Here is an 11,021-nt window from a genome sequence, read left to right on the forward strand (position 1 = left end):
TCTCGCACACACGGGCATTTTTTGCTTTTCGCCTCCATCAGAAAAGCGGCCGCCGCAGCCGGGAACCGAACCCGCGACCTCGTGCTCAGCAGCGCAACGCCTTCAGCGCAACGCCTGAGCCACTGCGGTGGGTGTGGCGGCAATGTGACGTGCACTGTTACTACAAGAAGTTCAATTCCCTCCACTGGGCGAATACGTGCCATCCTCAGTGAGGGCATCTCCCTTGCACGTTCTGCCTCTCCATCTTTCAACTCACAGGTGCCCTCGCTTGGCAGCACTAGTTTGGGCCGCCTCGATTCACAAAACCCTCGAACTTCACTTTCCCCGTCCCTTACCTTTCCAGGGCCCTTCCCCGGATGACCCTCACGGCATTGGCACCTTTCGCAGTTGGGCCAGTCAAGTCTTGCACGGTCAGCTCAACTACCGTCACCTGGAAGAAGATGAAGAGGAACACACGTCATGTCAGTGCACTCATCCATCAGCCTGTTTGTCCTTTGTAGGACAAAGACGGCCGAGTAATTTTCGTAGCACAAAAAGAAAAAAAATGTGGTTGGTTCCTCTGTCATAGGAATCGATGAAACACAGAAGTGCAGCGAAATCTGCAGCTGAGCATGATTTATGGGTTGGCGGCTGTCTTGCGGGTGTGCTTGGCAAGCAACGTCCTGCTGGCGGTTCGCTTCGGCAAAGGTGTACTGGTGTCATTTCCGTGACGGATATGAAGTCAGTGAAATCTTGGGGTATCCCGGCATAAAACACTTTCGTATTATAATATAAAACCTGAAAACAAATAAACCGGAGTATAACGCACTCTTTAGTACTAAAGGTTTCTTCCCCGCAAGAGTATCCTGTGTGCAGGGGTGCACCCTTTACAGGCCGCTTGCTTCGTTGTACTGGCATCACTTCCGTGACGGGTATGACGTCACTCAAATGTTTGTGATCCAGGAATGAAACACTTTCGTGTTAAATATGGAGAAGAGAGAGAGCGGAAGTGAAAAGAGAGAAGAAAGGAGGAAGGGAGGAGGAACGGTGCGACACAGAAGCCCTTCCACCACATTGCGACTCACGTAGTCCACGACAACTTGCAGGGGAGCCCTCTCGGAGTAGGACATGAGGAGCTGGTTCGGCTTAGTGCGGTGCAGGAAGTGAGCATTCTCAAAGCATTGCACGGGCCCACACAGCCGCTGGCCACGGTAGAACATGCCGACGCACTGCGCACAACAAGTGTCGTTCAGAAGGGGGGGAGGCTTTTCAGTCGCTCAAACGGCCACAAAACTTGGAGCCATAAACAACGTGTGCCATATGGCAATACAACTCTACATCCCAGCTTTCTCCGTCCTCACCCAAAGACAAGCAGCACGCGAGACTCGTTCAAATGGCAGTTTTCATCCGTGCCGAGCAGGTCACTTATAAAGGGGTGCCCCCGCAAACACTTTTTTGAAAACTGTGCATGCTTTCTGAACGTGTCGATAATGCGCAAATCCATATCTTAGATTAGGTGGTTCACAATATATCCGAGCATTTCAACAGTGCACACGTAAAATAACTTGGAGGTTGAAAGACCGTTGTCCCTGCCATATGTTTAAGGGGGGACGCGGCTTTCAACTTCGGAAAAATGACCAAAACATCGTTTTTTTGAAACCCACATATTCGGCTTCTATGTTTCCTATTCTATGCGTCTGCAAAGTTTTTAGGCTGAAAAGCGTCGCAAAGTGGCATAAAAAAATACTTTTGTCAGGCGCGGTGACAAACTATCAGCGCAAAAGGGCGAAAAAACGGCAATTTTCGGAGCGCTCTATCTCCGCACCGGTGCCACCGAGCGCGGCCATTTTGATATGGTTAGATCGGCCGAGCGATCGTCTTTCCGGTTCTGCTCGCCTCTTTTATCTTCGTTCATTCACAAACGCACAAACGGCAGAAAAGAAACGACGCACAAACGAAGCTAGAAATAGATGCTGAAGCGCTATTGGTCCTCGGTCGGGTCGCGGAACACCGACCCTCCTGATTGGATGTCACGGGCGCAATGCAAGATGGCGGCCGCCTGAGCTGCGTAGCGAGCGGGTTGAGTTCATTTTCGCCGCTTCGCTCGGCCGAGTTTCTGTTCAATCTATGGCATTCAACACGGACGTTATCGCGGTGGGAATGCCGGAGATAACGAGCCAGATTACGGGAAGTTGTGTGGCTCGAAGGAGGTCATCGAACGCTTCGTGGTGCGCGTGACTCTACCGTCGCCAGACCCCGGAGGGTGACGCGGTGTGCGCGCTTGCGATAGCGGTTCGTGAAGTGAACTTTTAGTCGGGTTTGCGATGCTTACACGCTTAGTTATGCTGTGTTTTGACTGTGGGCTCGCTAGCCTTGAGAAAGAAACGGTCGACTCGTCAAACGCTGCGGCGCGCACGGCATAGCCGACGCGCATTGGAGCAGCACATGACTGGGCAACCGGTTACGATTGAACGCCAGTAGTTGTAATTAATGCCTGCGACGTTGGATTTAATCTTAAAAGCAACCTGACCAGCCATATCAGCTGTAATCAAAGTTCGATATGTCGCGGTAAGCGTGCGCTAAGATGCGCGCGAGCCATATCGCCTTTCTTGCGCAACGTTTCCCGTGCACTTGTAATTTTCATGCAAACAGGTTTGAGTTAGTAATATAGGAATAAAAATATGTTCTCTGCATTAAAAATGTACGTTTGTCGCAGCATTTAACAGTGATTTTTTAGTGAAATTATTGATTCCATTGCTCAGGGCATACTGGCTTTGCTGCGAGAAATATTGGATGCCTTGAATGTCAAAAGTAGTAAAAAAATATGCTCTTGCATTGAAGTTGGGAGTTATGCAGAATACTCTACCAAGCTTCAAAGTAGCTCATTTTCATCCTTGTGGTATGCAAACTTTTGGCAATGAACACCTGCACGTATGAGTACTAAGTTGCTGTGCCAGGCAAGATGATAAAACATAAAAAAAAGCCAAAAATGTTCAAATTTAAGTAAAAAAAATGCTTAACTTGTTGCCATGGTGACAACACTGCAAAAGGAGGCTTTTCAGTGCGATACAGACAACCAGCTAACCTACTTTGCATTGAAAGCCCATTGAAACCTATCTCCCCCTTCATTTGATCTGCAAAGTGGGTTATGTACTCTTCACAGAGGAGCTGAAAATGATATTTTCTGGAAAGAGAAAGGCTGTGAGAGGCACTCCAATTTCAAGGCAAGGCATTCCAGAAGCCCCATGTTCAAAAGGACATGAAAGGCTACAACCGTGACGACTTTTGATAAGTGAAACCTATGTTGCAACTTTGGAAGCCGTTTTCTCAAAACAGTTTTTTTTGCCACCTGTGTCGCTTGTACCAGGGATTTCTTTGTGACCGCTGGGTCTATTTTGATTCCGTTTCTTGCATTACATTCCTTGATGAACAGTTCAGGTCGTGACACTCTTGGTTTTCCAGATTTGTTTTTTGTGATTTTTTTATTCACATAATCGTTCACAGTCAACATGCCTATTGCACATTAACCTCTAAAAAAATGAAAACTAAAAAACATTGTGTTGTAAAAAAAAAATTCTAAAACTGTCACGACCTCGTCCATTCATTTGGGAATGCAAAGCACTTCGAACAAATTTTCTATCATGTTTTATAAGCCGCTCAAGCTCGGTACAAGCGGAACAGAAAGAAAATTTAATACATAAAAAAGTTTTCAGAATATTAGCTTGAAATTTTTATGGTGTTATCACGGAAGCATTTCCAGTTGCTGTGCCAATTTTCATCAAAATCCACAAAGAAATAAAAAAGTTGATTTTGAAAGCCACGTCCCCCCTTAAAGGAGCCATGAAGAGAAAATGCAAGTTGGTTTTATTCGAAAGATTTCGTGTTTTATAGTGCCCCCAGCGCTTGTCCGGATACAAACGGTGCTTTATTCACTGAGAAATTAAACAATTTAGGTTAAAATTTTGATTTTCCCGCTCAATCGTGCGTTTTCGTGGTCCCAAATGACATCACAGGAACCCACCACTCTGCAGCCTAGAGCACCTTCATTCACGCATCCGCCGTACAGGGTAGAGACACGTATACGCTGGCGCCGCCATTTTCGGTTGCTCGCTCGCCGCCGAAGCAAGTCCTTGTGTCAAAACCGCGCTAAAATTATCGCCGCAACGCGGTTTACTGATGAAGTTTGAATCATATCGTCTGTTTCGCGTTGCTAGGTCTCGTGGGAAACGAAAAGAATAACACGTTGAGCCCGTTGGCCCAATTGCGGTGGCACGGAACCGTTCAAAGGTTGTCTCCACCCTGTACAGCGGTGTTGGTTTGTTCCCGCGTTTCTTTACGTTCCGTAACCTAGATGGCGCCACCATACCGTGGCAAGCGTTTGGTTTGTTTTTGCCCGCATTTAAACCTGGCTTGTTTTTGTTCTGGGAGAAAATATTCGTTCCCTGAAACAGTGCTCGCTCGACAAATGGGGTCACGTAAGACACCGTTGCTTGCGTCAATCGGCCAGTGTTGTCTGAGACAACCCCAAGCCCCGTAGTGCTGTGCAGCTAAACCAAGCATGCTGTGCGCAGTACGAACAGCAGAACGCATCAGTACTTCTATGTTTACACGTGCTTTCGTAACTTCCACTGTTTGTCCCATCATTCTTATTGCTTTGTAAAGAATGTGCCCTAAATTTAAGCGCAAATCGCTCGTTCGTCTAGTTTGTAAGCTCTACCTAATTTGCGTCTGCTTCTGCCAGCCTCCGCCAATCGCAGAGCTTAGCTCATGTGACATCACAGGTTCTGTTGCGGGAAATGAGCTGGTGGGTCGCATGACCATTCCCGTTTTTCCTAATTATGTAGCTTATTTAAGTCCGGCAAACCGCAGCAGCAGCGGTACACAGCTCATGGCAGGAGAACCACAAGACCCAAATACTTTTCCAGCAAGCGATAGCTAAACGGTAAGCTCGCATCGAAGTTGTCTTTTAGGACACTGCCGTGACGTTTAATTGTGCCTGTTACATTAGTCACTCCAGTTTCTGGCCTCATCTCGGCTGCAAGTCCCACCTCTGTTCAAAGCCTGCCCCCCTGCACATATTGTGAACAAAAAGCACCCTAACACGCCGTGCATGAAAGTTTTCCTGCAAGCATGTTTGGAAGAAAAAAAAAGTTAAGATCGACACTCACCCGTCCCCGCTCTTTGACCTCTTCAAAGTGATCTGTGTCCTCGTGCTTGACAATGCACCTGAAAAGTTGGTGGGGCACACACAGGACTTCACACTTATAGCACATCCCACATTTCGCTAAGCTCTAGCAGCGAACTAAAATTGATTTCCCACTTGAACTACTGCTTAAGATTAGTACTCGTTATGCAAATGTCAGATAAACAGTAAAACTGACATGCTGCATGAGCAGCCATCATGTGTGAAAGTCACTCATTTCTCTCGTTAATTCTTTCTGTAAAATTTCTTCCCAACCTTGCGGCAAGTTTTGTTGTGATAGTAATGTCAGTGACACAAATGAGATTTTGTAGCTGACAAATTTTATTTTGGAGCCTGTTCTGCAGCTACGTTTAAGGGGGCAGACTGGTCTTAGAGCTATATTTTTTATTTACTATCCAATTTTAATGAAACTGCACAGCATTATGAAGTTTTGTGCTAATTTCAAATCTGCAATTAGATTTTTTTCAAGTTGATTATTTTTTGAGATGATTAATTGCCATTATTTTGGGTCACAATTACAAAATAACCACTCCATACAGAATGGTGATTACCCCGTGGCTAGGCAGAGAAATGACTAAATACCGTGGCTAGGCAGAGAAATGACTAAAGAATACAACGTTGGATTTAGCTATTTTTTGGTGATTTTGCAACACACTCCGCGCTCTGCCAGAAATGGCTCCGAGATGGTGGGTGTCAATTGAACACAATAATTTTCCAAAGCCTCCATTTGGAAAATTTGTTTCCAACATTGTATTCTCCCCACATTTAGGTATCAAAAGCAAAAAAAAAATTAGTTGTACCTGGTCTGGGTGCCGAGATATCTGAGGGCGAAATGCTAGCTGTGCGTTGCAAGAAAAGTGCCGTTTCACCATCGAATTCTGCGCAAACTGAGCTGTAGAGTGCACTTTAAAATTCTATTTACACTAAAATATGGTGCCTTATGATGAGGAAATTTGCAGACTGATAGAAAAGTGGCCATGGATGCTGCAAATGCCATTTTCCAGAAAACGACGACTTTTAGAACATTTTTCGGCCCCAAAGACCCATCTGCCCCCTTAAAAGCAAGCTTTCAAGCAGCAAAATGGGCAAATTTGTGCCTGAACGTCCTTTGGTATACTTCGGTAAATGTCAATGAAATGGCACAATCAAATCGCTAAAACAGCTCCACACTACCACAAGCCATTATGAAACTACTCTTATGAATGAAAATACCCATAATGTAAAATGTAAACATACATGACTACCAGAAACATATCTGCTTTCATAGATAAGAGATGTGATTGGCCCGAGTAATTCTAGAGCTGCAAACAGAATGTTTTGGTGCAACGAAATTGGGTCAACAGATGAAGTCTGGGTTGGTAGGCTGGTAGTGTTGTTGCATTAAAAACTACGCTCCTTAGGCCAGTTTGCGCCATCTAGTGAATTACTCGCGAAACAGCCGCACGATGAATTGCATGCAGGCAGCGGGAATTTACCCGCTTGGTTTGTGATGGTAGCAGGGTTTTATTCAGCCCAACTAGCCAAGTAATGCGCTCCACATTCAAAACAGCACCGAGTTAATTAAGAACTGTGGTACAACCTTAGGAGCACCACCTTGCATCTTCCTTGATGCCTCCATTCTATTTATTAAAGGAGCCATGAAGAGAAAATACAACTTCGTGTCATTTGAAAAACCTAGAATTCAGTATCTCACTCAGCTCCATTACAGCCCCAAAAGATGTTTTCTTAACAAAAAAAAGCAAGAAGTATTTAAAAACTTTCAAATTTTGCGCCACAGAGACGCGTTATGAGCAAGAATGACGTCATATGGGCCAACAATAAAACAATTTTTAGTGTGTTAAACTGCACGCTAGCATTCAAGTGATGCGGTCAAATGGAACTAGAGGCCCCATTACAGACGTCCAGTCATGTGTCGTCGCGACAGGTCAGTTAGGCGGCCGCCAATCGCACAAACAAGGTTCCGTGACGTCATAGAAAGGTTGCGGGAAATTGGCTCGTGGGCCGCGACTGCTTCACACGTTTTCTTTAATATCTCCGTCATTTGTTCGAAGATTGCGATGATATTGGTGCCATTGTTATCGGGACTATGCAGTCTTTCTAATACACCCAACTTGTATTTTAAATGCAGAGCATTTCAGTAACTCACGATGTCACCCGCGTTGACGTCCGTAGTCCGCACCGTCGTTGTCCCTACTATATAAAAAAAAAATACTATCCGGCGCCCGGTTTCGATCCCTCGACCCTGCGGGTGGAACGCAATGTACATGGTGCTCTACCCACTGCGCCACAAAGCCGACACAGAATGGGACGCTACGAACGCGCCTTATATCCTTGACTCATTCAAATTACTGCTGACGAGCGCTCTCTCGTCAGCAGTTGCCACAAGTGCAACAACATTAACGTAACGCAAACTACTCAACGTCGTGTGCCCCCGGAAATGCTCTGCATTTGATCGTGCCCCTCGCGAGAGGGATGTTTCACTGCGTCTTCTCTCGGTCGCGGGACCCGTGGCGCCATCTGGCGGAGGTGCGGCACAACTCGTAGCACTTTGAAAAGATGCGGCGCCAGCCAGCTGTGTGTGTGTGCGTGCCGCACTTGTACAAATGGCGAGTGCATTGGCTGTCCACAGAGCAAAGCATTCGTGCAAGTAAGCCGTTGCAGTCAGTCAGTCAGTCAGTTAGTTAACAACTCCGCAAGCATTTGCGTTTCTTGCTTTGTAAACAAAGCGAAACACGCAAGAATGACGAAATTTCCTTGACTCATTCAAACTACGTCAAGAAGCTGCTGATACAACGCATTCACTACCACCAACTCCCCAAACACTAAACGTTAACACAATACACCCACCCCCTATGCGACGCATTTACTCGAGTCCCCCTCGCGGGGAGATGGGCCCAATTTTTTGTCTTCATGGATTCTTTAAGCACTAAGGGGGGAGAAGGAACAAACTTAACGAGTGTGTTGATAAACTGCACTTGTACACGTAAAGCCCCTCCCAACGCGAGAAGAATGGGCGCTCTCTGCTGCCGTCTCCACTCACACTGATCCGTCGGCGAAACGGACCGTGAGCTCCCTCTTCACCTCCAGCACGAGGCACACCCGGCCATCGTGGTAGGCCACCATGTTGGTGCTCACACTCTGCAGGAAACAAACGATTGTGAATATGGGTCTTTGGGACTGAAAAATTGCCCAAAAAAGATTTCTTTAGGTATCCCATTTCTCTTCATTTGCACAGTTTCTCCTCCGGAAATTCCATACCTGGATAAGTACCAGGTACTTAAAAGAGCCATAGAGGCCCAATTCCAACAAAAAATTGACAAGTTTTTCATAATTCCCCATGTCTCCGCCATGAGTGGTAGTTCTCAAGAACCAAGGAAGATTTTAAATTAACTTGGAAACTAATTACCTCTCATCAAAACTAATTGGATATTGGAAATCAGCTAAAAAACTGAAAAAAAAAACAAGAGGCAATTAACACACTCTGTTCCCCAATATGTCCAACTGCATCTTCTCTAAACAATTTATGACACCACAAATCGTGAAAGGTCGAACAGTGGGAGCATATGCTAACAGATATAAGCCCGTGCTTGCAAGCAATGCACCAGCTGGTTTACTACAAAGTTTAGGGCATGAAAGCCCCCATTCATAGATACTGCTGCAATCAAATGATGACCCGAGATACTAGAATTAAACAGCTCAAAGGCTTTTTTATTTATTTTCTTTCACAAAAAGGATGATGCATCAGCACATGCACTTCTGATACAACTTAGGTTGACTGAGTGCCATGCAGCTGGACAACCCGAGGTGCAGTGATGTATGTGCCTTCTTTGTGTGCTTTGTGGCAAAGCGTGAAGCGCAATCTTTCTTTTACACCACACCACCAAAGTCTCTGGAGGTGCAATTGTGCTACAAAAGGCGGCATTCAGTTCAATGAGTGGATCCAGTGGCAGAAAAAAAGTTGAAACTTGTAGAGCTGGCACGTTGAGGCCACTCTGCACAGACTTCTAGAAAGGAGGGAGCAGACAGTGGATGTTTGTTCTGATAAAGCAATTGCTGTCTTTACATTTCACCGAAATCCTCCCCGGTCACAATTGCAATACACACCTCTTGGAGACTTACAAGTTGTGCACAGTGTACCTGAGTAAATGCTGACGCATTTATGTGACCTCTTCAAGGAGCTACCGTGCGCAACATCAATTGTTCAAGATGGCAACAAGCCAGCAACCCAGTGAAAAGGCACCACGGTTATCAAAACATCACCCCTTTCGAGTAGTTGTCCCCAGAAAAAAAACTTGGATGTAACCCAGTCGCTGCTCAAATGCTCTGTAAGCTTTTCCTCTCCGATCACACTGTCTCGCTGCTAGACCAGACCCACAGCAAAAAAATTCCGGCGCAATTATCTCTTCACTGTGACCTCTTAATACATACTTCCTGCAGCACACCATCAATTTAAAATTTTCTCGATTTACGAGGTGACCACCTAGAGCAATTTTTGTGAGCGATGCGACAAAATATGGAACGAGTAGCGCGGGTGAAAACGTCCAGCTGTCGCCAACACTAACAGATTTCTGTAAACTGTTGAGTTTCGCTTGTCGTGTCGCTCAAATTAATTTCTTTGCGCGGGTACCCCTTTAGCCATTCATTTGAAATACAATATTCCGTTTAATTCTACTCCCCGGCCAGCGGGTCTCGGTAACGGACATCGCGCTACTACGTAGAAACCAGAGAAAACACAGAAGCGTAACACTTTCACTTACCTCGATGGGCTCCAAGTCGGCAGTGTTCAAGCCCGTTATCACGCGGTCCGTGCCGACGATCTGAACCGTGGCGAAGACCTTGCGTTTGCGTATGTAGCCGAGAGGGCCCGGAGCCACGTCGCGCGTCACCACATCGCCGGGTACGAAGGCGCGGTCGTGAAGCTTTACCTGCGCTCAAAGAAGGTCCACCCCGCGAGGAATCGCTGTGATAACGTTTCTCAATCAGGCTCGTAGTGACGCCACTCGGAACAAGATAAGGTGCGACACGTGATCAATGAGCGAGCCTATGACACGGGCAGCACCGCGCGGGTATGTCGTTACGATTCATGAAAAGTAAATCGCTTTCCATTTGCAATACGTAGCGGCACGCCATTTCGAGCTTTAGAGGAGTGCCGCCGCAGCAGTAACAGCAGCATCATGTGAAAGATACGAACGCGCATGGAGCGTTCTATACCGCCTCGACGCACCAGTACTGTCAACGTCTAGCGCCCTGACGTAACTATCGCGGCAAAGTTAATTTTTTTTCCTTTGCGATATGCAGTAAAAATGATGAGCTTACCTTGTCAGTAGAGACCATTCCTGACTGGCCTCTGGGCCCCCATAAGACCGCGAGGCGCTTTTTGAGAGCCGTAGCACCGGCCACTGGTCCTTCGAGAGCGCCGTGCGAGCACCCGCCACCTCTTACCACCATGCCGAATTCGACGCTTCTGTCGGGGTTTATGCGATAAATGGAGTCTTCGGCGAAATACATGCCCGATGTCATCTTCGGGCTGCGGCGCTGTTCGAAACAGCGCGCTGTGGACGCAGAGAACGGGTGGCGCAAAATGAGCAAAATGGCTAAGGCGTTCAAGCCTCGCGAGATCACGAACCGGTTCGCACGTGAACCGTGTGCGCAGCGGGATGATTCGCTGAGCGGTCCGCGGGCAGTCCAAGGTTGGTCCAAGGGCTGCCTCCGAACAAAAATACATTTAAAAATTGAGCGTGTATTGCGTACCGTGCAGCTACAGTGCAGCCCTACGGCGGTCCGGGAGTCATAATCGAGGCGGCCGAGAAGCGCAGGACTGCGTTTCGGAACGCGAACC

The 11,021-nt window shown here is 46.8% G+C and overlaps 1 protein-coding gene across 1 annotated transcript in view; it reads right to left on the reverse strand.

Annotated features, from left to right (window-relative positions):
* The window catches only part of LOC144138461 ((E3-independent) E2 ubiquitin-conjugating enzyme UBE2O-like), a 73,136-nt gene extending 62,336 nt beyond the window's left edge, over nucleotides 1-10,800 (reverse strand). The window contains exons 1-6 of the mRNA XM_077670745.1: nucleotides 10,499-10,800; nucleotides 9,940-10,107; nucleotides 8,223-8,320; nucleotides 5,148-5,205; nucleotides 1,065-1,208; nucleotides 336-430 (exon numbers count right to left, since the gene is read on the reverse strand). Of these exons, the coding sequence (XP_077526871.1) occupies nucleotides 336-430; nucleotides 1,065-1,208; nucleotides 5,148-5,205; nucleotides 8,223-8,320; nucleotides 9,940-10,107; nucleotides 10,499-10,702 (767 nt within the window). The 5' untranslated portion in view covers nucleotides 10,703-10,800. The remainder of the gene's footprint in view (nucleotides 1-335; nucleotides 431-1,064; nucleotides 1,209-5,147; nucleotides 5,206-8,222; nucleotides 8,321-9,939; nucleotides 10,108-10,498) is intronic.
* Between the last annotated feature and the right edge of the window lie 221 nt (nucleotides 10,801-11,021).

This window comes from Haemaphysalis longicornis, unplaced genomic scaffold, assembly GCF_048455015.1.
Source record: "Haemaphysalis longicornis isolate Haplotype H1 unplaced genomic scaffold, Haemaphysalis longicornis Haplotype H1 scaffold_5, whole genome shotgun sequence".
NCBI lineage: Eukaryota > Metazoa > Arthropoda > Arachnida > Ixodida > Ixodidae > Haemaphysalis > Haemaphysalis longicornis.